Source organism: Musca autumnalis, unplaced genomic scaffold (assembly GCF_047663935.1).
Source record: "Musca autumnalis isolate F117 unplaced genomic scaffold, ASM4766393v1 scaffold_1, whole genome shotgun sequence".
NCBI classification, from domain to species: domain Eukaryota; kingdom Metazoa; phylum Arthropoda; class Insecta; order Diptera; family Muscidae; genus Musca; species Musca autumnalis.
This window is the reverse complement of record NW_027411644.1, coordinates 298055966-298082298: the sequence shown is the minus strand read 5'-3', so window position 1 is coordinate 298082298 and position 26333 is coordinate 298055966. Positions and strand designations below refer to the sequence as shown.

At 30.9% G+C, this 26333-nt stretch overlaps 4 protein-coding genes and 1 long non-coding RNA gene across 20 annotated transcripts in view; 1 reads left to right on the top strand and 4 right to left on the bottom strand.

Annotated features, from left to right (window-relative positions):
• LOC141389784 (aminopeptidase N) overlaps nucleotides 1–26333 on the top strand; it is a 332473-nt gene that overhangs the window by 89808 nt on the left and 216332 nt on the right. The window lies entirely within an intron of this gene.
• On the bottom strand, nucleotides 2349–3172 carry LOC141389794 (uncharacterized). The gene is made up of 3 exons (XM_073961885.1): nucleotides 3051–3172; nucleotides 2829–2990; nucleotides 2349–2738 (listed from the first exon to the last, which is right to left on the bottom strand). Exons 1-3 carry the CDS (start codon nucleotides 3120–3122, stop codon nucleotides 2409–2411), a joined length of 564 nt encoding a protein of 187 aa, XP_073817986.1. The 5' UTR covers nucleotides 3123–3172; the 3' UTR covers nucleotides 2349–2408.
• Nucleotides 6344–7198, bottom strand: LOC141391371 (uncharacterized). Its single transcript, XM_073964278.1, has 3 exons — nucleotides 7046–7198; nucleotides 6826–6987; nucleotides 6344–6739 (listed from the first exon to the last, which is right to left on the bottom strand). Exons 1-3 carry the CDS (start codon nucleotides 7115–7117, stop codon nucleotides 6410–6412), a joined length of 564 nt encoding a protein of 187 aa, XP_073820379.1. The 5' UTR covers nucleotides 7118–7198; the 3' UTR covers nucleotides 6344–6409.
• LOC141391372 (uncharacterized) lies at nucleotides 9938–14063 on the bottom strand. The gene is made up of 2 exons (XR_012409628.1): nucleotides 12983–14063; nucleotides 9938–12880 (listed from the first exon to the last, which is right to left on the bottom strand). It is a non-coding gene; the product is annotated as an uncharacterized lncRNA (long non-coding RNA).
• LOC141389795 (uncharacterized) lies at nucleotides 19973–21010 on the bottom strand. Its single transcript, XM_073961886.1, has 3 exons — nucleotides 20873–21010; nucleotides 20647–20808; nucleotides 19973–20562 (listed from the first exon to the last, which is right to left on the bottom strand). The coding sequence occupies exons 1-3, from the start codon at nucleotides 20942–20944 to the stop codon at nucleotides 20233–20235; spliced, it is 564 nt and encodes a 187-aa protein (XP_073817987.1). The 5' UTR covers nucleotides 20945–21010; the 3' UTR covers nucleotides 19973–20232.

The window sequence follows — 26333 nt, the reverse complement described above, 5'->3', positions numbered from 1 at the left end:
ATGAATCAGGATTCCCAAATTATATTCAAGAAGGTTTCTACAAAGTTGTGGTACATGGTTATGGTCCAGTGAAATGGTCAATGATCCTTATCTGTCAAGTGGAAAAGATTTGGTGATTATATCGAAAGGAATTTCATTTAAAAGGGAAAATATTACAAATAAATAATAATGAACCTGGTAGGTCTACATATTTGATTAGTTGGCTGTTAAATGACACTTTTTCCAAATTTTATGGGTGAGGTACCCGAAGGACGGAATCGATATAGTCCATATTCCAACCTGATACATGACTAGATGAAATAATACGGTGTGCAAAGTTCGGACCAATCAAAAACTCCCTGCCAGAGTTATTTCCCGGATTTGTCATTTTAGTAAGTGTAAGCGTAAACTTTTCTTGGAGCTTTTAGGTCATTATCACTAGAGGTATGGACTTCCCTCCGAAAAAAATGTTGCGTTGTAAAGGAAGATGCAAGGACAACCTACTGAAAATTTCAATTTTGTGTGTGAGCTACATGAAGGAGTGAACCGATATCGTGCATATTCGAACCCGATCTATGCCTGGAAGTAATATTACCATATGCAAAGTTGTGACCAATTCGGTTACTGCCTTCGTGAGTTATCGTGCGCACCATTTAGCAAAAATTTTGTGGGGGAGATGCCGGAAGAAGTAGACCGATATGACCTAAACTAAGTTTGGGCAAATATTACGAATGCCAAATTTTGTACCCAATCGGTTGCTTCGTTCGAGAGTTATCGTTTATCGAATGCTATCCAAATTTGCTTGATAGGCTTCCTGATCTAGGGGTTCTATCTCCTCCTGACATGCCTGGATGGGGGCCCCAACCACTATGTGGTGATTAGGATGGCTGTCACGGTAACACTCGAGTCAGTACTGCAACAAAAGTATGTCATTGTTTTGCTGTACTGAACGAATCTTTTTCTCCTAGTGTAGATGATTCAATGCAGACATGCGAAGCCACCCTATTGTGGTTCTCTGTGCGGCATTCTGGCAGGTTTGGCAATTTTCCATCGCGTTGCACTTATATTGGCGGCGCATAGCTTACCACAGATCGACATATCGCGTTATATATGGTCATCAAGGTTTCTTTATGTGCACTCCAATTGCTGCCGACTAGGGAATAGCTGTGAAATGAACTGGAAGACAAGAACATGCTGTCGAATGTGACTCCTAGAATTCTGGGGTAGTTTGTGGTCAGAATTCAGCTACCATAGACGATGGCATTCAACTCTGTTCTCACCTCTGCCGTTCATGTGGTGAACAGAGTGGTCGTAGATTTAGTGGTCGTAGAAATGTTGGTAACATTAGTCAAATAGGAGTTCAGTCTTTCACAAATGACATCAGGGAAGGTATCTAATGCCGTCTTCCTTCCAAGACTCTTATACCGGCATCAATGTTGCAACTCTTCATATGATTTAGCCACTTGTTTCGCTTATGTTCACCGACCATCCTGTTAGTTTCCAGTGTCAGCTCACTTGGAAGAAGTGATATTTAAGAGCTCCGCTTGGATAGTTTTGAAATTTTTTCAGCAGGTTGTCCTTGCGGCCTCCTTTAAGGCGGTACATTTTTTTCGGGGACAAGTCCATACATCCTGAAAGAAGGGCCCAAAATCTGCGAAAAAGCCTGCCGGCACCAACTAAAGTGGGTAGTACGTAAGGTGACCATCGAAGGGAGAAACCGATTGAAGTGAAAGAGTGAAGTTTAACGATTCATTTGGGATCGTTTTCCATTTTTGGCAACATGTTGTATATTCGGCGACGGTAACATTTTTTCGGAGGCATGTAAAAAAGAACCCCTGTGGACGTTAGAAGTATTTCCTTTACTTCCTTTCTTTAAGTCTGAGGCTGAAGGCATAGCTTTCTTGATTGTTTTTGTTACAATTATATAAGATTATTCTCCAAACTTCTCTCTATAATGACTCGAATTTTCCAAAAAAAAAAAACGCCAAAAAGACATTTATGTAGATAAGAAGAATTACTTCTTTTTTCGGTGTAGGCTCTGTGCATTGGATCTGTCAGTGCTGTAATTAGGCCCACTGTTTATGATACCTACCTCATTAACCCATTATTTTCAGATGGACAATTCGCGCGAAATTGATCGTTATTTGTTGACTCCTTAAATAAGGAGTCACGACTTTTTCTTTTAGTGGTAAAAAACACTTATTTCGCACGACATGCCCTTGTCAAAATAATGGGTTAGTAAAGAGTTTTGTAAGGGGTATTTTTGAAGGGTAAGAGGTATTTTTGCTGGGTACATGCATACAAAAGTGTCTTTCCCCACTGATTACAATATCACCGATAATAAAAGCTTTCAAAATTACACTTAGAATGCCATTATTTGAATTTATTGCCCCTTAAACCCTTTCATATGACATCACATATCGATCGATTCAATCAATTTCCAATTTAAAAACAATATCCATTTTCCAATCGACTACACCGTAACCGGTTAGAGCAATTTTATAGAAACCTTCTTTGGCATGATTTGGAAAGCCATCGTCACCAAGTTGACACCGATCCATGTAATAGGTGCCCCTGACTAAAGGTGGATCAAATTTATCTTTAAATTGTGGGAAATTTGAACAGTCTTTTAAATTTTCCATGACACCGTCTTTATAGATGGTATTCAAAAGATTAAACAAATGTTGACGATTTAAATGGACCGGTGTCAAGCGATAATTGCTTTTTCCATTGGAGCTGTAAAACACTTTAATTTCCATCTGTCGAATGGTAAAAAGAAAAAAAATGTGATTAAAAGAAAAAGAAAACAAAATACAAAAAAGATTTGAAAATATTATTGAAATTATTACCTCACTTGAATCTCCTTCAACCACATCAAAATTTAAAATCATTTTTCCACTCATTCCATAAATGCCACGTTCCACTCGATCCACACTAAAATCAATGAAATTCAATAGATCCGCATTCGAAGTTGCAACATCAACCGATTTCAGTTCAATTAAAAAGGAGTTCTTTGAAGGACATTTAAAAAGATAAATCATAATAATAATATTATTTTTTTAATTACTTACCTTATGTGAGAAATTCTCCCCTTGGCTTAGGTATTGGAGAACTAAAATTGAAACTATAATTTTTGTTTTCATGTCTTACGCTGTTGTTAATTCGTTCAATTATCGAAATGCAACTATTGTTTTATTAAAAAATGAACAAATGTATTTATATAGGAAAATATTTAATATTTTAATTATATAGCATGTCTAAATATAAAACAATATTGTTGACAATGTTACATCGAATTTTTAAGATTACAAGCTAGATTATTTGTATCACCGCACGTGTGTGGAATGCGAATGGATCCGAATATTTTATATTTAATAAAAAATGCTACAAAAAAGCATACATATTATGAAAAGTTTTCAAATATTGTTGGCAAAGGTCAGATTCGTGCAAGGTATGAACGAAAAATACTGGTTTCTGAGAAAGACTGTGAAACAAATTAGGTGGGCTTTTTTACGACAAGGTGGATTTTATCTCTGACTTTTTATTTAATTGATATCAAGTCCTTGAATATTATTTTATTTTTTTTTTTCATTCTTATTTGATTTTATTTTAGGATTTTTTGTTTTATTTTTATTTTATTTTATCTTATTTTTTTAGTTATTTTAATTTATTTTTAATTAATTACTTTATTTTTGTTTTGTTTTATTTTATTTCTATTTTATTTTAGTTTAACTTTTATTTTATTTAGTTTTTTTATTTTAGTTTTACTTTACTTTTATTTTTATAATTATTTTATTTTATTTTTATTTTACTTTACTTCAGTTTTACTTTTGTTTTATTCTTATTTTAGTTTAACTTTTATTTTATTTAGTTTTTATTTTAGTTTTACTTTAGTTTTATTTTATTTTTATAATTTTTTAGTTATTTTAATTTATTTTTAATTAATTTATTTATTTATTTTTGTTTTGTTTTATTTTATTTTAGTTTAACTTTTATTTTATTTAGTTTTTTTTTATTTTAGTTTTATTTTACTTTTATTTTTATAATTATTTTATTTTTATTTTACTTTACTTCAGTTTTACTTTTGTTTTATTCTTATTTTAGTTTTACTTTACTTTTATTTTATTTATTTTTGTTTTACTCTTATTTTATTTTATTTTCTTTTATTGTATTTTATTTTCTTTTATTGTATTTTATTTTATTTTCTTTTATTGTATTTTATTTTATTTTATTATATTTTATTTTATTTTATTTTATTTTATTTTATTTTATTTTATTTTATTTTATTTTATTTTATTTTATTTTATTTTATTTTATTTTATTTTATTTTATTTTATTTTATTTTATTTTATTTTATTTTATTTTATTTTATTTTATTTTATTTTATTTTATTTTATTTTATTTTATTTTATTTTATTTTATTTTATTTTATTTTATTTTATTTTATTTTATTTTATTTTATTTTATTTTATTTTATTTTATTTTATTTTATTTTATTTTATTTTGTTTTTTCAATTCAAAATAGTCTGGCTTAATCCCATTGTTGTTGTTTTAATATTTTAAAACAACTGTTTTATTAGTGAAAAAGATTTGGCATTGTTCGCCAAGGAGTAAGGCAGGGAATACTATAGTTTCGATCCACGCCACTGGATCTCATCAGTTCCCTTGTTTCTTGTTTGTGGATATTCTCCACCGAAGTTATTTTTCAATAACTTCTTCAACAAGAAACTTTTTATACCCAAACATCACTAGAAACAAGGGAACTGATGAGATCCAGTGGCGTGGATCGAAACTATAGTATTCCCTGCCTTACTCCTTGGCGAACAATGCCAAATCTTTTCCACTAATAAAACAGTTGTTTTAAAATATTAAAACAACAACAATGGGATTAAGCCAGACTATTTTGAAAAAACAAAATTGAAAACGCTATCCCAATAAAAAAACGCCACAATGCTTCATATTTTATTTTATTTTATTTTATTTTATTTTATTTTATTTTATTTTATTTTATTTTATTTTATTTTATTTTATTTTATTTTATTTTATTTTATTTTATTTTATTTTATTTTATTTTATTTTATTTAATTTTAGTTTTATTTTATTTTTTTTTTTATTTTATTTTTACTCCTCTGTTATGCGGTCCTAGTTACGACGGTACAATTTTTTCGGAGGCAAGTCCATACCCCAAGAGAAATTGGCCCAAAAACTAAAAAAACTCTTATAGACGTCAGAAGTATTGTGTTTACTTTTTTCTTTAGGTTCAAGGCTGAGGGTATAACTCTGTGTGGGTACAGCGGCCACATACTTTCTTACTTGTTAGGCTTAAATCAAGTTTAAGGTAGGGATACGTAAAGTGGATATCTGCTAATCGGTTATTAGTGGTAAAATTACTAAAACGTCTATTAACCGTAGTCGCGTAATCGAGGGTATTTTTATATACCTGTGTACATTACGGATCGCATCAAAGAAAACTGTCGATTGTATTCGATTACACTGTCCGACAGCCAAAATTACACTTGAACCGGACTATATACGTTTGAAAATACAGGCAAAATAGAGTAAACTGGTATTTTTTATTTTTCGTTTTCTCATCGTTTTGACCTTTTAGAAGTCAAACAAATTTAAAAGGTCAACATTTTTCAAAAAAATATTTGAAATACTTGCACTCGTCGTACGATGCTGGTATTGGTGTCATATTAAAGAGGAGAGTATAGGCTTTATATAATAATTATAAATTATTGCATTCCAGAATAAAAAGGACATCAAAAATTTCCTTGAAAAATTATGTCAAAAGTGAGAATTTTTTTTCAGGCGCATATCTCCTATACCGCGAAGAATTTTAATTTGATCATGGAGGCAAAGTTGTAGCTCATGTCATAAAGTACATCAATTCTGGACAAATGAAATCCACCAAACCTCATTTTCAAGGTCAAAATCTCCAAGGTCAAACCCCTAGAAAAAGTTATAGAAGATGATGAAGATGAGGTTTGGTGGATTTCATTATATTCTTCATGACAAGAGCTACAACTTTGCCTCCATGAGCAAATTAAAATTCTTCGGTTGAAAACAAAAGTAAATTTTTAGAACATTCTTTAGCAATCGACTAAACGAAAATTGAGTTTTAAGTTTTCACAAAAACCGATTAATCGAAAATCCGATTATTGTATTTCACACTTCGGCGTCGCTACTTTTCAATACCAACATCATGTTATCATTTATCCTGATATTCTTTTTCGATGTTTCACTCTTTGGCCAAATTTTCGGACTTCATTTTGACTTTTGTAGATCATGAGAATTTTTGGAGCTTTATGTCCATACCTACTGTTTGCTAAAATTCCTAAACCAAAAGCTTTAAATATTGCACTTCAAATATCCATACTTAAATTTATTACACTTAAAACTTTCACCTAACATCATAGTATAAATCATTTCAATCAATTTCCAATTTAAAAACAATATCCATTTTCCAATCGACTACACCGTAACCGATTAAAGCAATTTTGTAGAAACCTTCTTTGGCATGATTTGGAAAACCATCGTCATCAAATTGACACTTATCCATGTAATAGGTGTCCTTGATTAAGGGTGGATCAAATTTATCTTTAAATTGTGGGAAATTTGAACAATCTTTTACATTTTCCATAACGACGTCTTTATAGATGGTATTCAAAATATTAAACAAATGTTGACGATTTAAATGGAATGGTGTCAAGCGATAATTGTTTTTTCCATTGGAGCTGTAAAACACTTTCACTTCTATCTGTCGAATGATAAAAAGAAAAGAAGTTTGTTAACAGAAGAAAAAGGAATACAAAAAGGATTTGAACATATTATTGAAATTATTACCTCATTTGAATCTCCTTCAACCACATCAACATTTAAAATAATTTTTCCACTCATTCCATACACGCCACGTTCCACACGATTCACACCAAAATCAATGAAATTCAATAGATCCGCATTCGAAGTTGCAACATCAACCGATTTCAGTTCAAGTAGAAAGGAGTTCTTTGAAGGACATTTAAAAAGATAAATCATAATAATATTATTTCTCTAAATTTCTTACCTTAGGTAGTAAGGCCTCCCCTTGGCCTAGGTAATAAAGGCCTAATATCGAAACTATAATTATTGTTTTCATGTCCGTTCAATTATCGAAATGTTACTATTGTTTTATTAACAATATGCAAATGTATTTATATAGTAATTTATTAAATATTTTAATTATATGGCATGTCTAAAAACAAAATAATATTGTTGATAATGTTAAATCTAATTTTAAAGATTACAAGCTGGATTATTTGGATCACCCCACGTGTGTGGAATATGAATGGATCAGAATATTTTATATTTAATAAAAACAACAAATATAGTCCGGTCAAAATAGACATTGAAATAGCAAAAATTCCCACAAAGCTGAATTTTGTTGGAGAGCTAGGGTTTGCCATTAGAAGCAACGTCCTAAAAGTCCCCATCGATCCCATGTGTGCAAAAAAATATTCGGGGTCAAAGGTCAAAATTTAAGGGTTTTTAGGTTTTCGGATTTATTTTTTGAAAACGGCTGATCTAATCAAAAAGTGACTAAAGTAAATATTGTAGACAGAAAAATTATCTACAACTTTGACCCTTACAATTTTTTCTTAGAAGGAACCATTCTTGAGATATAGCTGTTCTAAAAACACATGATTTTTATGCACTTATAAGGGAAATATGCACATATTCAGACGAACCGGCTAAAATAAGCGAAGTAATCGGGTCTGTCCCCCAAAAATATATATATTTTCTTGAAGAGCGAAATTATAGCTATCTTCTAAAAAAAGAATTCCAACGAAATCGGAGTGTGTTTATTAGAGTTATTCAATGTTAGAGTCATTTTATGCAAAAATAGCCCATTTAACCCACATGCATAATCGAAAGCCCAAGGGGAACGACCCCAACGAAAACTCTCCGATTTTTTTCAAGTTTTGTCCGAACGTAGGGTTTGTTGCACTGATTACGGAAATGTATAATTTTCAACGGTTGCGGATCCGGTTCGCCGGTTATTAGACCCGAAAGGCCAAATTTAAAAACCGGGTTAGACCCGGTTCTACTGAACCGATTACTGCAAAGTGGATATCGTTTGAAAGCTTACGGAAGTATGTAACACATAGTGTCGTTACTTTAACCGATTCGCCTCATAATGTACTTACGCGGCTAATTTTTTATTTGACCTTTAGATCGAGATATCTCGAAAATGGTAAGTCTTTTTTAAGAATCATAAAGACCAATTTTGTAGACAATTGAAATTAAAATCTACAACTTTTACTTTAGCGGGCTTTTGCTAAGTATTACCGTTTTTGAGAAAAATTAAAAAAACTGAATAATGCCTCCAAAAATTACCTTTGACCCCGAATAACTTGTTTTGCACACATGGGATCAATGGGGACTTTTAGGACGTTGCTTCTAATGGCCAACCCTAGCTCTCCACCAAAATTCAGCTTTGTGGGAATTTTTGCTATTTCCCCCTTATACGCATGTCTATTTTGACCGGACTAATAGCTACAAAAAATCATACATATTATGAAAAGTTTTCAAATAATGCTGGCAAAGTTCATATTCGTGCAAGGTATGAACGAAAAATACTGATTTCTTTTTATGTTTTTTTTTTTTTTTTTTTTTTTTTTGTAGAGGAAACGATTGTAGATTGTGTACCGTCTGTCCGTCTGTTGAAATCAAGATACAGCTCGCAATTTTTATGATAGAGCTTTATAATTTGGTATAGAAGCTTCTATTACTCCTCGAATGTTTGGTATTGCAAATGGGCTATATCGGTCCACACATTGATATAGCCCCCATAGAACGGTACCACCCGATTTTTGGTATTTTAAAGGTTTTATCTTCATTATCACACCGAATTGACTGAAATTTGGTACTCAATGTTCGTTGGGGCTATAAAACTCTCCCCCAGAACTTTGTCGGTATTGGTCCACGCCTTCATATAGCCCCCATAGAACGGTACCTACCGATTTTTGGTATTTGAAGGTTGTGACTTCAATATTCCTCCGAAATAGCTGAAATTTGGTATTTAGTCTTCGTTGGAGGTATAAAACTCTCCCCCAAAATTTTGTCGGTATTGGTCCACGCCTTCATATAGCCCCCATAGAACGGTACCTACCAATTTTTGTTATTTGAAGGTTGTGGCCTCAATATTCCTCCGAAATGGCTGAAATTTGGTATATAGTCCTCGTTGGTGGTATAAAATGTTCTCCCATACATTTATCGGTACAGGTCCACGCCTTAATATAGTCCCACTAGAACGGTACCCCCCGATTTTCGGTATTTTGAAGGTTGTGGCCTCAATATTCTACCGAAATTGCTGGTATTTGGTCTTCATTTGGGATATAAAACTGTCCATATGAAATTTGTCGATATACATAGGTCTATGTCTGCATATAGCCCTCATAGAACGGTACCTCCTGATTTTCGGTATTTTGAAGGTTATGGCCACAACAATCAATCGAAGTATCTGAAATGTGGTAATTAGTATTAGTATTTAACTTTCCCTTCTAATTTTGTCGGTATAGATCCACCCCTATAGAACGATATCTCCCTATTTTTGTAATACTGAAGGTTGTGACGTCAATATCCCACCGAAATTACTGAAAATTTGTCTTTTAGTCTTCCATGGGGTTATAAAATATTCCAGAAAAGATCTTAACGCTGTTCTTACTTGTTGGTATTGTATCTACTTAAAGAACATATGTTCTGTTTTAAGAACAGTTTTTAATTTTACTTTATTTTGTTTTGTTTTATTTTATTTTATTTTATTATATTTTATTTTATTTTATTTTATTTTATTTTATTTTATTTTATTTTATTTTATTTTATTTTATTTTATTTTATTTTATTTTATTTTATTTTATAAATTTGTGTTTATTCGACCTTTTGAATATATATTTTTAAATAAAATTCTTTATTGAGCTTGAGGTCAGTGTTGGTTAATTTTATTGTTTCATATTTTTCCCAATATTTCGCAATTTTTAAATTGCATCTTCAGGGGATGATCTACAATGACATTAAAAATTTTGTATAAATATAAATACTTGTATCACAGTAATTTGAAGATAAACACATTTGCAAATATTAAAGCGATTATAATTAACTTACAATACGTAAAAACTATTAACAGTCAAGTATTTCTTAAGAACTAATGTAGTTTCACTACCATTGTCTGTTCGTTGTAAATATTGCACTGAAGTTACTACGTATTGCATGATCTCTTTTTTGTCAAATATCTATAACAGTAGGCTGTGTTGTCAGTATCGCTCTTATAGTTTATCTTCTTCTTCGTTGGGATGTTGTTGATGTGCAGCATCTCCAATGTTAGACGTCTGTTATAATTGTTCTCCATTTGCAGTACACGTATATTGTCGAAGTTTGGTATGTGGTTGTTAAGCTTACAGTGGTCCGCAAGCGCTGTTCTTTGTATTGTATTCTGATGTCGTAATTTTATATCAGATTTATGTGCCGATAATCTTGTTTTTAGTTTATTTTTCGTGGTCCCCACATACACCTTTCCACATTTATCATCTTCGTTTCCATCACATTCAATTTTATATATTACGTTATGTTTGTCAAGTTTAGGAATTTTGTTTTTGGTTTGGCTGAACAGACGTTTTAATGTGTTGCCTGTTTTTTGGGCTATATTATATTTATCATTGTCAAAGAAATTGGAATTTTGGAATCGTTCTGAAATTACTGGTACATATAACATAGTTTTATATATCTTCTCTTGTTTATTCCCTTCATATTTTCCTTCGGTTTGACGTGTTTTGCAGTTGTTTATTAAGTTCTCAATTAAAGAATCAGGGAAACTGTTTTTGGTTAGTATTTCCATTATTTTATTTTTGTTATTTTTATGGAACTTGGCATCGCTCACATTAAGGACTCTGTTTATGAGGTTACGGGCTGTATTTATGATCATACGTTTTGGATGTTTAGAGTGGTAGTTTATAATCCGACCAGATGCCGTCGGTTTTTGGTACCAATCTATTTCTAAGTTTTCGTTAACTCTTTTTATCAGCATGTCTAAGTAAGCAATGGAATCATTGTCCTCTTCTTCCATTGTAAATTTTATATTTTTATTAAAGCTATTTAATGTCCTTAATGTATCTACTATTGCACATTTTTCTATAATAACAAATAAATCATCGACATATTTCGTCAATATTGCTGGTTTCGTCATTAATTTTCCCATACAGTCGTCAAGTAGTTTCTCCATAACAATATCTGCCACAATCGGAGAAGCCGGTGACCCCATCGGTAATCCTTTCTTTTGCTTATATATTTTATCGTCGTATTGAAAGTACCGATTGTCTTTAATGCAAAATTTCAGAATATTTAAGAATAGGCTCTGAGACATATTCGTATATTCCTTTATTACATCCCACTTTTCTTCAATTATAGATAGACCCAAATCTACAGGAATGCTAGGGAATAGAGAGACCACATCGAACGAAACCATCTTTTCATTCTCCTTAATAGTCACGTTTTGTATTTTCTTTTTAAATTGCAATGAGTCTTTTACGTTGTATTTTGAATTCTTCGTTAAGTTTTTTAAAATATTTACTACGTACTTGCATAATTCTATTGAAGGCGAGTTGATAGAAGAACATATAGGTCTCAGTGGGTAGTCCTGTTTATGAATCTTGGGTAGTCCATATATCCTAGGCGCTGTTGCCACGTCCGTTTTTAACCTCTTCCGTTCTGTCGCTGAAATTATATTGTTCTTATATAATTCTTCCACCAGTTCATTATTCTTTTTACTCAGATTTGTTGTTGGATCTTTATTTAACCTTTGGTACGTCATAATATCTGAGAGTATTCCCATCATCCTCTGTTTATATTCATCCTTCTTCATTGCAACCGTAACATTACCTTTATCCGCGTTTAATATTAAAATATCTTTATTTTGCCTGAGAAATTTTTCGCTGCGTTCCACTGTCCTGTTGATAAATTTGTCTATTTTGCTCTCTCTCATCTTGTTTATATGAGTGTCCAGCATTGTTGTAAATTTCGTTCGCATCATTTCTTGTTTTTCTTTATCGTTGCTCGTTTGTATAATGTCCTCTCCATCAGCAATAAACTTGAAGAGCGGAAAGTTGGACTTTTTTGTTGGTAGATTGAATTTATCTCCCAATGAGAGTAACCACTTGACGTCATGTGGAAATTCTATGTTCGTCTTGTTAACGAACCAATTATCATTATTTTGTATGTTTAATTCTCTAATTTGCTCTTCTTGCAATTTGTCAAATTTTTGTTTTTGTATGTTTTTTGTTTTGTTTTGGATTCTTGTGGTAATAATATCTTCTCTGTTTCGTATGTTTTCTAGTTCTTCTATTGACATTTGTTTCTGCATTGATTTGTATATCGTTTGTATCTCTTTATTCTTATAGTCAACTTCATCGTGTGTTTGTTTTATTATTAAATTGAGTATTTTATTTTGAAAAATGTCAACGTGTTTTCGTAATAAATTTTGAATGTGATGGTTATGTTGGGCTTTAAAAAGCGAGTGTATGTTTTTCATCGAATTCTTGATGAATTTTGGAATGATTCCATAGTTTCGGCATCTTATTAGAAAAGTTAAGGTTGTTTTTAATTTTGTTACTTTTACCTTAAGATTCTTGTGTCTGTTAATACTGTGCCGTATGTTGTTGTTCCGTTGTGTGTTGTAGATCATGTTTGGTATTCCTTTTAGGCGTGCTCTCCTTATTGAAATTTTATAAATTTGTGTTTATTCGACCTTTTGAATATATATTTTTAAATAAAATTCTTTATTGAGCTTGAGGTCAGTGTTGGTTAATTTTATTGTTTCATATTTTTCCCAATATTTCGCAATTTTTAAATTGCATCTTCAGGGGATGATCTACAATGACATTAAAAATTTTGTATAAATATAAATACTTGTATCACAGTAATTTGAAGATAAACACATTTGCAAATATTAAAGCGATTATAATTAACTTACAATACGTAAAAACTATTAACAGTCAAGTATTTCTTAAGAACTAATGTAGTTTCACTACCATTGTCTGTTCGTTGTAAATATTGCACTGAAGTTACTACGTATTGCATGATCTCTTTTTTGTCAAATATCTATAACAGTAGGCTGTGTTGTCAGTATCGCTCTTATAGTTTATCTTCTTCTTCGTTGGGATGTTGTTGATGTGCAGCATCTCCAATGTTAGACGTCTGTTATAATTGTTCTCCATTTGCAGTACACGTACATTGTCGAAGTTTGGTATGTGGTTGTTAAGCTTACAGTGGTCCGCAAGCGCTGTTCTTTGTATTGTATTCTGATGTCGTAATTTTATATCAGATTTATGTGCCGATAATCTTGTTTTTAGTTTATTTTTCGTGGTCCCCACATACACCTTTCCACATTTATCATCTTCGTTTCCATCACATTCAATTTTATATATTACGTTATGTTTGTCAAGTTTAGGAATTTTGTTTTTGGTTTGGCTGAACAGACGTTTTAATGTGTTGCCTGTTTTTTGGGCTATATTATATTTATCATTGTCAAAGAAATTGGAATTTTGGAATCGTTCTGAAATTACTGGTACATATAACATAGTTTTATATATCTTCTCTTGTTTATTCCCTTCATATTTTCCTTCGGTTTGACGTGTTTTGCAGTTGTTTATTAAGTTCTCAATTAAAGAATCAGGGAAACTGTTTTTGGTTAGTATTTCCATTATTTTATTTTTGTTATTTTTATGGAACTTGGCATCGCTCACATTAAGGACTCTGTTTATGAGGTTACGGGCTGTATTTATGATCATACGTTTTGGATGTTTAGAGTGGTAGTTTATAATCCGACCAGATGCCGTCGGTTTTTGGTACCAATCTATTTCTAAGTTTTCGTTAACTCTTTTTATCAGCATGTCTAAGTAAGCAATGGAATCATTGTCCTCTTCTTCCATTGTAAATTTTATATTTTTATTAAAGCTATTTAATGTCCTTAATGTATCTACTATTGCACATTTTTCTATAATAACAAATAAATCATCGACATATTTCGTCAATATTGCTGGTTTCGTCATTAATTTTCCCATACAGTCGTCAAGTAGTTTCTCCATAACAATATCTGCCACAATCGGAGAAGCCGGTGACCCCATCGGTAATCCTTTCTTTTGCTTATATATTTTATCGTCGACGATAAAATATATAAGCAAAAGAAAGGATTACCGATGGGGTCACCGGCTTCTCCGATTGTGGCAGATATTGTTATGGAGAAACTACTTGACGACTGTATGGGAAAATTAATGACGAAACCAGCAATATTGACGAAATATGTCGATGATTTATTTGTTATTATAGAAAAATGTGCAATAGTAGATACATTAAGGACATTAAATAGCTTTAATAAAAATATAAAATTTACAATGGAAGAAGAGGACAATGATTCCATTGCTTACTTAGACATGCTGATAAAAAGAGTTAACGAAAACTTAGAAATAGATTGGTACCAAAAACCGACGGCATCTGGTCGGATTATAAACTACCACTCTAAACATCCAAAACGTATGATCATAAATACAGCCCGTAACCTCATAAACAGAGTCCTTAATGTGAGCGATGCCAAGTTCCATAAAAATAACAAAAATAAAATAATGGAAATACTAACCAAAAACAGTTTCCCTGATTCTTTAATTGAGAACTTAATAAACAACTGCAAAACACGTCAAACCGAAGGAAAATATGAAGGGAATAAACAAGAGAAGATATATAAAACTATGTTATATGTACCAGTAATTTCAGAACGATTCCAAAATTCCAATTTCTTTGACAATGATAAATATAATATAGCCCAAAAAACAGGCAACACATTAAAACGTCTGTTCAGCCAAACCAAAAACAAAATTCCTAAACTTGACAAACATAACGTAATATATAAAATTGAATGTGATGGAAACGAAGATGATAAATGTGGAAAGGTGTATGTGGGGACCACGAAAAATAAACTAAAAACAAGATTATCGGCACATAAATCTGATATAAAATTACGACATCAGAATACAATACAAAGAACAGCGCTTGCGGACCACTGTAAGCTTAACAACCACATACCAAACTTCGACAATGTACGTGTACTGCAAATGGAGAACAATTATAACAGACGTCTAACATTGGAGATGCTGCACATCAACAACATCCCAACGAAGAAGAAGATAAACTATAAGAGCGATACTGACAACACAGCCTACTGTTATAGATATTTGACAAAAAAGAGATCATGCAATACGTAGTAACTTCAGTGCAATATTTACAACGAACAGACAATGGTAGTGAAACTACATTAGTTCTTAAGAAATACTTGACTGTTAATAGTTTTTACGTATTGTAAGTTAATTATAATCGCTTTAATATTTGCAAATGTGTTTATCTTCAAATTACTGTGATACAAGTATTTATATTTATACAAAATTTTTAATGTCATTGTAGATCATCCCTGAAGATGCAATTTAAAAATTGCGAAATATTGGGAAAAATATGAAACAATAAAATTAACCAACACTGACCTCAAGCTCAATAAAGAATTTTATTTAAAAATATATATTCAAAAGGTCGAATAAACACAAATTTATAAAATTTCAATAAGGAGAGCACGCCTAAAAGGAATACCAAACATGATCTACAACACACAACGGAACAACAACATACGGCACAGTATTAACAGACACAAGAATCTTAAGGTAAAAGTAACAAAATTAAAAACAACCTTAACTTTTCTAATAAGATGCCGAAACTATGGAATCATTCCAAAATTCATCAAGAATTCGATGAAAAACATACACTCGCTTTTTAAAGCCCAACATAACCATCACATTCAAAATTTATTACGAAAACACGTTGACATTTTTCAAAATAAAATACTCAATTTAATAATAAAACAAACACACGATGAAGTTGACTATAAGAATAAAGAGATACAAACGATATACAAATCAATGCAGAAACAAATGTCAATAGAAGAACTAGAAAACATACGAAACAGAGAAGATATTATTACCACAAGAATCCAAAACAAAACAAAAAACATACAAAAACAAAAATTTGACAAATTGCAAGAAGAGCAAATTAGAGAATTAAACATACAAAATAATGATAATTGGTTCGTTAACAAGACGAACATAGAATTTCCACATGACGTCAAGTGGTTACTCTCATTGGGAGATAAATTCAATCTACCAACAAAAAAGTCCAACTTTCCGCTCTTCAAGTTTATTGCTGATGGAGAGGACATTATACAAACGAGCAACGATAAAGAAAAACAAGAAATGATGCGAACGAAATTTACAACAATGCTGGACACTCATATAAACAAGATGAGAGAGAGCAAAATAGACAAATTTATCAACAGGACAGTGGAACGCAGCGAAAAATTTCTCAGGCAAAATAAAGATATTTTAATATTAAACGCGGATAAAGGTAATGTTACGGTTGCAATGAAGAAGGATGAATATAAACAGAGGATGATGGGAATACTCTCAGATATTATGACGTACCAAAGGTTAAATAAAGATCCAACAACAAATCTGAGTAAAAAGAATAATGAACTGGTGGAAGAATTATATAAGAACAATATAATTTCAGCGACAGAACGGAAGAGGTTAAAAACGGACGTGGCAACAGCGCCTAGGATATATGGACTACCCAAGATTCATAAACAGGACTACCCACTGAGACCTATATGTTCTTCTATCAACTCGCCTTCAATAGAATTATGCAAGTACGTAGTAAATATTTTAAAAAACTTAACGAAGAATTCAAAATACAACGTAAAAGACTCATTGCAATTTAAAAAGAAAATACAAAACGTGACTATTAAGGAGAATGAAAAGATGGTTTCGTTCGATGTGGTCTCTCTATTCCCTAGCATTCCTGTAGATTTGGGTCTATCTATAATTGAAGAAAAGTGGGATGTAATAAAGGAATATACGAATATGTCTCAGAGCCTATTCTTAAATATTCTGAAATTTTGCATTAAAGACAATCGGTACTTTCAATACGACGATAAAATATATAAGCAAAAGAAAGGATTACCGATGGGGTCACCGGCTTCTCCGATTGTGGCAGATATTGTTATGGAGAAACTACTTGACGACTGTATGGGAAAATTAATGACGAAACCAGCAATATTGACGAAATATGTCGATGATTTATTTGTTATTATAGAAAAATGTGCAATAGTAGATACATTAAGGACATTAAATAGCTTTAATAAAAATATAAAATTTACAATGGAAGAAGAAGACAATGATTCCATTGCTTACTTAGACATGCTGATAAAAAGAGTTAACGAAAACTTAGAAATAGATTGGTACCAAAAACCGACGGCATCTGGTCGGATTATAAACTACCACTCTAAACATCCAAAACGTATGATCATAAATACAGCCCGTAACCTCATAAACAGAGTCCTTAATGTGAGCGATGCCAAGTTCCATAAAAATAACAAAAATAAAATAATGGAAATACTAACCAAAAACAGTTTCCCTGATTCTTTAATTGAGAACTTAATAAACAACTGCAAAACACGTCAAACCGAAGGAAAATATGAAGGGAATAAACAAGAGAAGATATATAAAACTATGTTATATGTACCAGTAATTTCAGAACGATTCCAAAATTCCAATTTCTTTGACAATGATAAATATAATATAGCCCAAAAAACAGGCAACACATTAAAACGTCTGTTCAGCCAAACCAAAAACAAAATTCCTAAACTTGACAAACATAACGTAATATATAAAATTGAATGTGATGGAAACGAAGATGATAAATGTGGAAAGGTGTATGTGGGGACCACGAAAAATAAACTAAAAACAAGATTATCGGCACATAAATCTGATATAAAATTACGACATCAGAATACAATACAAAGAACAGCGCTTGCGGACCACTGTAAGCTTAACAACCACATACCAAACTTCGACAATGTACGTGTACTGCAAATGGAGAACAATTATAACAGACGTCTAACATTGGAGATGCTGCACATCAACAACATCCCAACGAAGAAGAAGATAAACTATAAGAGCGATACTGACAACACAGCCTACTGTTATAGATATTTGACAAAAAAGAGATCATGCAATACGTAGTAACTTCAGTGCAATATTTACAACGAACAGACAATGGTAGTGAAACTACATTAGTTCTTAAGAAATACTTGACTGTTAATAGTTTTTACGTATTGTAAGTTAATTATAATCGCTTTAATATTTGCAAATGTGTTTATCTTCAAATTACTGTGATACAAGTATTTATATTTATACAAAATTTTTAATGTCATTGTAGATCATCCCCTGAAGATGCAATTTAAAAATTGCGAAATATTGGGAAAAATATGAAACAATAAAATTAACCAACACTGACCTCAAGCTCAATAAAGAATTTTATTTAAAAATAATTATTTTATTTTATTTTATTTTATTTTATTTTATTTTATTTTATTTTATTTTATTTTATTTTTTTATTTATTAACAATAATACTTACCACCTGTTTTTGTAAAAAAAATTATTCTTCTTACACGAATTATCTAATTTTTAAATGAGGAATTATTTACTGAATATGGAACGCGCCTACGAAAAATTAGGTCTGTATGTCATCTGGGGGCAGAGCTATGGATGCCCAAATTATTGCGAATATAGACGAACGAACAAAAATCAGTTACAAAAACTGGGGGTTATAGTAAATATATATGGTAAAAGCATTAGCTGCAAAGGCCATCTGCTTTTTTATTATGTTTTATTTTATTTTACTTCATTTTATTTTATTTTATGTCATTTTATTTTATGATTGCTTTTTATTTTATTTTATTTTATTTTATTTTATTTTATTTTATTTTATTTTATTTTATTTTATTTTATTTTATTTTATTTTATTTTATTTTATTTTATTTTATTTTATTTTATTTTATTTTATTTTATTTTATTTTATTTTATTTTATTTTATTTTATTTTATTTTATTTTATTTTATTGGTGTTGAGAATTGTTTGCCTGTAGGCTTTTTATAAATTAAAATCCAATTTTCTGATTTTGAAGCTTTATTTTCCAATATTTCGATTGGACTCTTCAATCTTCTTCAGGGAATTGGAAGATAGTTGTGGTAACTTCTACCAAGATCTTTCTCCAACTCAATTTATTTTTATTTTTTTATTTTATTTATTTTATTTAATTTTATTATTTTATTTTATTTTATTTTTATATTTATTTTTAGTTTATTTTATTTTTTATTTTTATTTTTAATTTTCGTATTTATTTTTTTTATTTAATTTTGTTTTATTTTTTATTTTATTTTATTTTTTTAATTATTTTATTTTATTTCATTTTGTTATATTTTATTTTATTTTTATTTTTATTCAATTTTATTTTACTTTACTTTATTTTATTTTTTATTTTATTTTTAATTTAAATTTTATTTTTTTATTTTATTTGTTTAATTTTAATTTTATTATTTTTATTTTATTTTTATATTTATTTTTAGTTTATTTTTTATTATTATCATTATTTTATTTTTATTTTTAATATTAATTTTCGTATTTATTTTTATTTATTTTTATTTCATTTTATTTCATTTTTATTTTTGTTTTATTTTCATTTTATTTGTTTAATTTATTTTATTTTATACTTAAATTAATTTAATATTATATAATTTAATTTGTTTTATTTTGTTCTATTTTACCTTATTTTTAGTTTTTATTTTATTTTATCATATTTTTTTATTTTCAAAGTTCTTCTTGCGCGCCATGTTACAACAACTCATATTTTTCGGCGGCAAGTCCATACTTCCGGCGATAATGGTCCATACGCTTCAAATAAGCCTGCCGGCACCAATTACACTAGGTAATACGTCAGATAACCCACAAAGGGAGAACGCGATTTGGCCCAAACGTTGTACATTGTATTATTTCTTGTTATAACCGAAGACTACCTACGTAACTATCAAATAAAACTAATTGTTTGTTGTTTTTTTTTTAATAAGTTATAGTGATTTTTATCCCCAATACATTTTGAGTTCAATGTTGCATACTAACTTTTGCGACAGACTGTATTACAATGTGAACTGTTTCGTGATTACTTTGGTTGATATTTATTGTGCTCACCAGTTATTTCAATTCATGGTCATGGGACTTTTTACCTACCGATTTGCTAAAACGCCAATTCAAATTTTTTTACGCTTTAATATTTCACTTTCATATTTCAATTCACTCAATTTCCAATTTAAAAACAACATCCATTTTCCAATCGACTTCACCGTAACCCGTAACCGCAATTTTATAGAAACCTTCATTGGCACGATCCGGAAAACCACCTTGATCAAATTGACACTGGTCCATGTAATAGGTATTCTTGACAAAGGGTGGCTGAAATTTATCCTCAAATTGTGGCAAATTTGAACAATTTTTGAAATTGTCCATGGCGCCCTCTTTATAAATGGTATTCAAAATATTAAATACATGTTGACGATCCAAATGAAATGGTATCGTTCGATAATTATTTTTTCCATTGGAGCTGTAATACAGTTGCATTTCGATCTGTAGGTTGATTAAAAGAAAAACAAAAATGGAAATAGAATTTGTAAAATACAACAAGGATTTGTAATTTTTATGGCAACTAACCTCATTTGAATCACCTTCAACTATATCAAAATTTAAAATTATTTTTCCACTCAGTCCATAAACGCCACGTTCCACACGATCCACACTAAAATCAATTAAATTCAATAGATCCGCATTCGAAGTTGCAACATCGACAGATTTCAATTCAACTAAAAAGGAAGGCTTTGAAGGATATACAAATATATAAATCAAGAGGGATAATAATTATTATTTCTTTATTTGTTACCTTTGGCATTAATGTCTCTCCATGGCTTAGGTAATAGAGAACTAAAATTAAAACTTGCACCAGTGTTTTCATGTCGTACGCTGCTTGTTAATTTATTCAATTATCGACAGTTTACTATTGTTTTATTAACAAGGAACAAATGTATTTATATCGTGAAAAATTAAATATTTTAATTATATAACGTGTCTAAATATAAAACAATATTGGCGACAATGTTTTGAATTTTAAGATTACAAGTTCGATTATTTTCATCACAACATGAGTGTGGTATGTAAATGGCCCCGGTATATGCCAGGCCCATTATCATTTGGCAATAAAACTTCCCCTAACATGACCTAAATTAATTAATTATTTATTAGCAATTTATTTATTAGAAGGTAGCATTGGCTACATAGGTCATCAGCTATAAATTAATTAAATTACACAGCCCTGTAGGAAATATCAATAGGGATTCTATACTGACTTACTACTGACATTATCAACAGCACTACTGACAAACTGTAGATAACTCATGTAATTTCCAATAGACATTTTGTATGAACGTGTCATTCGAAAGTCAGTAGTGACATTGGAACTAGTATGTCAGTAGTAAGTAAGTAGTTGCTGAGGGACCATGTGTTGACATTGGAGGTACTGAATCAGTAGGGACATTGGAAGTAGTGAGTCAATAGAAACATCTGAGGTGGTAAGTCAATAGTTCATAAAGGATCATATGAAGACATTGCAACCATATTTTCACTACTAAGTTTTTTGGCACTTATAGATAGATATAGATTTTAATAAGACGGCGGACTTACGCCTTTCTTTAAATAGTATAATTTATTAAAGAAAGAAAAATATAATATTTATTTTTATTTAGCGTATGGATTTTTTTTAAGTTACAGAGTTATTTTTGATTTTATGTATCTACAGATTCAATGTCTTTAGCCAGGATATTACGTCTGTTAAAAGGGACTGTTCCTCCTCAATATTTCCTGGAAAAGATAGCATCGGACAATTGTAAATTATGTGGTCGATCGACTCGGCTTGGGCTCCGCGTACACAGCTAGCGTAGTCGGCGAGACCCCATCTGTGTAGATTTTCCATTGTTCGGCCTGTGGAAGAGCGGAGTCAATTTAAATTACACCAAGGTTTGCGTGGTAGATCGAATTCATTTGTTCTGTTTTGTGGGTTGAAAAGAGCACTGCTGCGACCCAAATAGTTCCACAGCGATAGCCAAGAAGTTTGTGTATTAAACTTTTCGCTGTGTATCTGTTTGGCTAGTAATATAGGCGGTTTTATGGATTTCAGCCTGGATTCTGATGCTTTTGATAAATCTCGATTGAGGGGGATGCTGGTATTTTCGGTGATCTTGTTATACTCCTGGAGAAGAGGGTGTTTTCTTCTTACGTTTGGAGGTTGAATGTTCGATAGCATTGGAAGCCATTCTATCGGTGTTAATTTTAGTGTCCCTGTTGTCAATCTCATGCTGGAGTTTTGTTGGGTGTCAAATCGTTTTACGTGGTGACTGTTGAGCCACACAGGAGCTCCGTATTCAGCTGTTGAGTATACCAGAGACAAGGCAGATGTTCGAAGACAGTTGTCCGTCCGAGGCCCCCAATTCGTTCCTGCGAGTTTTTGGATGATGTTGTTTCTAGATTTGATTTTTTGGGCTGTTTTATCTAGGTGTTGTTCAAACGAAAGGGTTCTGTCAAGGGTTATTCCCAGGTATTTTGGATTGAAGATATGGGAGAGAACAAACCCATTGAGGCGAACTGTAAATTTTTTCCTTCATCAATATTCGTGAGGTGGAAGCAACATACATCGGTTTTCGATAGATTGGATTTTAGTCTCCATCTTCGGCAATAGGATGAAATTATTGATAGATCATCCTTTAAAGACTTTTCCAAAATATGAAACTTAGAGTTTTGAACTGCGAACGCCATATCGTCCGCGTAGATGAACTTGCGGGAAACAGTCACAGGACGGTTGTGGATGTACAGATTGAAGGGTGTTGGGGCTAGAACTGAGGCCAGTGGCAAGCCGTTGTTGAGTTTTCTCGTTCTGCTATGGTTGTTGTTTAGATGAGCAGTGAAGAGCCGGTCGCTGAGGAGAGCTGATATAATGTTGCAAATTCTACTGCACGGTATGATCTTATTTACTTTCAGCAGGAGTCCTTTTTCCATACCGTGTCATGGGCAGCCGACAGATTGACGAATGACACCGCTGATTTTTGCATCTTGTCGAAACCATTTTCTATGAAATTCGTGAGTACTAGTACTTGGTCGGTTCAGTTCCTACCTTTTCTAAATCCAGCTTGTTCAGTTGGGATAAACGTCGCTAATTCTTCCTCAATTCGGCTCAATATAAGCCTTTCAAACAACTTTAGGCACACTGAGTGAAGGGCAATCGATCGGTAGCTCGAAGCTTCAGCTGGGGTTTTACCTGGTTTGAGAAGGGAAATGACTATTGACTTCTTAAAGGGACCCGGGATACGGCCTGAGTGAAGGATATCGGTGTAGAATCTGGCAAGCCATTTCCTAATACGGGGACCACTATGTTTCATCAACTCTGGGTAAATGCAATCCACCCCCTGCTGTTCTACGATACGGAGAAAGGATGGGAGAAGGGCTCATTTGGGGTGGTGTGACTACGTAGGAACTTTAATTCCGAGTTTATGTTTTATGTGAACAGTTTCTCAGCCTCGGCCTTGAATAAATTGACTATATGCGAAGCAATGATGTTTGAACCCATCTTAGGACTTGTGGATGATGGGGGGTTTGCAGCCCCAAGCTTGCAAAGAAGTTGCCACGCTTTAAGACTGGAGTGTTTGAAGCTCCTATTGGACATGGGTTTTTCTCACTCAGATTTTCTCACATCGTCCAGACTTTTTATGAGTTCATCTGCTACCTCTGGGCTTTGGCTTGTACGGAATTCTTCGAGAAGTTTTTCACTGTCCTCATTCCAGCATGGGATAAAGTCTTTACGGAAGCCTCTTGGGATGCACTTTTTGGCTTTGGTAGTAACAAGTCCAGAGAAACGTTCGAAGTTGTCGGACTTAGGGGGTATAAATCTAACGTCCCCGTCGAGTTTAGCGGTTCAGCTTTGCGAAAGTTCCACCTTCGTTTGGAGGTAGATCTTATAATCGGAACGATAATGCAGAAACAATGCATAGGTCGGGATTGTAATTACGGTGCCATCTGACAGAGCGAAAGCTCGCCTTTTTTATTTTCTTGACCATGAGACTTGGTGCGACATTGCCTTTGGTGCTTCTTCTTCTGCTGTACATAACATTTTATCAAGTGATTCGCTGAATGTTGATATAACATCTAGGAATTGAAAAGAATAAACATGTACAGTTAGTCAACTTAATTATTGCAAAACCAAAATTATTAAAAAATGTTAAAAACATAATTTTATTGGTATAAATAAATATCATTATTAATATTTTTGTTAAAAGTTTTATTCTTACACATGTTTATTAATAAAATAAAATAATTTAAAATAAAATAAAATAATTAAATGAAAAAGTTTTTTCGAGCTTGAGGTATTTAGTTGATGTGCATTTTTCTTTATTTCTTTATTCTCCAATATTTCGGAACAATAACAATTTAAAATAAAATAAAATAAAATAAAATAAAATAAAATAAAATAAAATAAAATAAAATAAAATAAAAAAAAATAAAATAAAATAAAATAAACTAAAATAAAAATAAAATAAAATAAAATAAAATAAAATAAAATAAAATAAAATAAAATAAAATAAAATAAAACAAAACAAAATAAAATAAAAGAAAAGAAAAGAAAAGAAAAGAAAAGAAAAGAAAAGAAAAGAAAAGAAAAGAAAAGAAAAGAAAAGAAAAGAAAAGAAAAGAAAAGAAAAGAAAAGAAAAGAAAAGAAAAGAAAAGAAAAGAAAAGAAAAGAAAAGAAAAGAAAAGAAAAGAAAATAAAAGAAAAGAAAAGAAAAGAAAAGAAAAGAAAAGAAAATAAGAGAAAAGAAAAGAAAAGAAAAGAAAAGAAAAGAAAAGAAAAGAAAAGAAAAGAAAAGAAAAGAAAAGAAAAGAAAAGAAAAGAAAAGAAAAGAAAAGAAAAGAAAAGAAAAGAAAAGAAAAGAAAAGAAAAGAAAAGAAAAGAAAAGAAAAGAAAAGAAAAGAAAAGAAAAGAAAAGAAAAGAAAAGAAAATAAAAGAAAAGAAAAGAAAAGAAAAGAAAAGAAAAGAAAAGAAAAGAAAAGAAAAGAAAAGAAAAGAAAAGAAAAGAAAAGAAAAGAAAAGAAAATAAAATAAAATAAAATAAAATAAAATAAAATAAAATAAAATAAAATAAAATAAAATAAAATAAAATAAAATAAAATAAAATAAAATAAAATAAAATAAAATAAAATAAAATAAAATAAAATAAACTAAAATAAAATAAAATAAAATAAAATAAAATAAAATAAAATAAAATAAAATAGAATAAAATAAAATGAAAAAAATGAAATAAAATAAAATGAAAAAAATAAAATAAAATAAAACGTAGCTAAATTTCACTATTTTTTTTAATTAACAAAAAGGAGAACAGCTCATTATTTGCATTGTCAACTAAGTCCAGGTACACACTAGCGTGAATTTCTTTAAAAAATTTCATGAAATTATGCGTTTATAGATCGAGTTCCACACTACACCATTTTCATAAAATTACTTTAGTATGGAAATCGTGAAAACGCTCTAGTGTGGACCGGGACTAAACAATTGCAAAATTCGCAACTTTTCAGTCCTTCACGGTATTTTTCGAAAAGTTGGTTCTAATATTTCATATGCCCACCTTGGGCATCATCTGTAACCATAACATATAACATTATTAGCAGACCTTGTTTTTGATATAGGGTTAGGGCCATATTTTATAATTTCTATCACCTTCCATAGGATGGAAAACGAATGATCTTTCCTTTTTTGGCTATTGGTTGCGGTTAGTCTAAGCTCTATGCCTTCCTCTGCGATTTTTGTCACCTTGCTGTCAGCTTGAAGTACTTCCTCTGTCATGGAAAGGGCATCAAAATTTATCATTCATTCATATCATAAGTCTTAAATAAGTCATTATGATCACATGCCACCAATTATCGTACACCATTAACACTGACAATATTTTGACCCAAAAATATTGATATTTTTTTCTCCTGAAAATAATAACTTTTTTCGGTTTCATCATATGATCTATCATGTTATGAAATAACAAAAAGATGAAAAAAGAAAGGGGTTGTTGGATATCAACTGCCCACATGCCCTTCACATTTCCGCCTTTTTTCAAATAATAACAATGCTATGATTGATGATGCTGGTGGTGGTGGCGGTGCTAGTGGTCCAATTGAAGATCACATTTTCCATTAATTCTGTTTTTTATAACCACAAACATCGTTTGATATCAAAGTACACGAATATTTACAATTAAGAAGTTTTTTATTACCCAAAATATAAAATCCAAGGAGAAACTGAATCAAAAA

Coding starts and splice junctions, on each gene's coding strand:
- LOC141389795 (XM_073961886.1), bottom strand. CDS start 20,944: ATGAAAACACTGGTGCAAGTTTTAATTTTAGTTCTCTATTACCTAAGC. Junction 20,809..20,872: donor GAGAGACATTAATGCCAAAG/GTAACAAATAAA, acceptor TATCCTTCAAAG/CCTTCCTTTTTAGTTGAATT. Junction 20,563..20,646: donor TTGAAGGTGATTCAAATGAG/GTTAGTTGCCAT, acceptor ATCAACCTACAG/ATCGAAATGCAACTGTATTA.
- LOC141391371 (XM_073964278.1), bottom strand. CDS start 7,117: ATGAAAACAATAATTATAGTTTCGATATTAGGCCTTTATTACCTAGGC. Junction 6,988..7,045: donor GGGAGGCCTTACTACCTAAG/GTAAGAAATTTA, acceptor TGTCCTTCAAAG/AACTCCTTTCTACTTGAACT. Junction 6,740..6,825: donor TTGAAGGAGATTCAAATGAG/GTAATAATTTCA, acceptor ATCATTCGACAG/ATAGAAGTGAAAGTGTTTTA.
- LOC141389794 (XM_073961885.1), bottom strand. CDS start 3,122: ATGAAAACAAAAATTATAGTTTCAATTTTAGTTCTCCAATACCTAAGC. Junction 2,991..3,050: donor GGGAGAATTTCTCACATAAG/GTAAGTAATTAA, acceptor TGTCCTTCAAAG/AACTCCTTTTTAATTGAACT. Junction 2,739..2,828: donor TTGAAGGAGATTCAAGTGAG/GTAATAATTTCA, acceptor ACCATTCGACAG/ATGGAAATTAAAGTGTTTTA.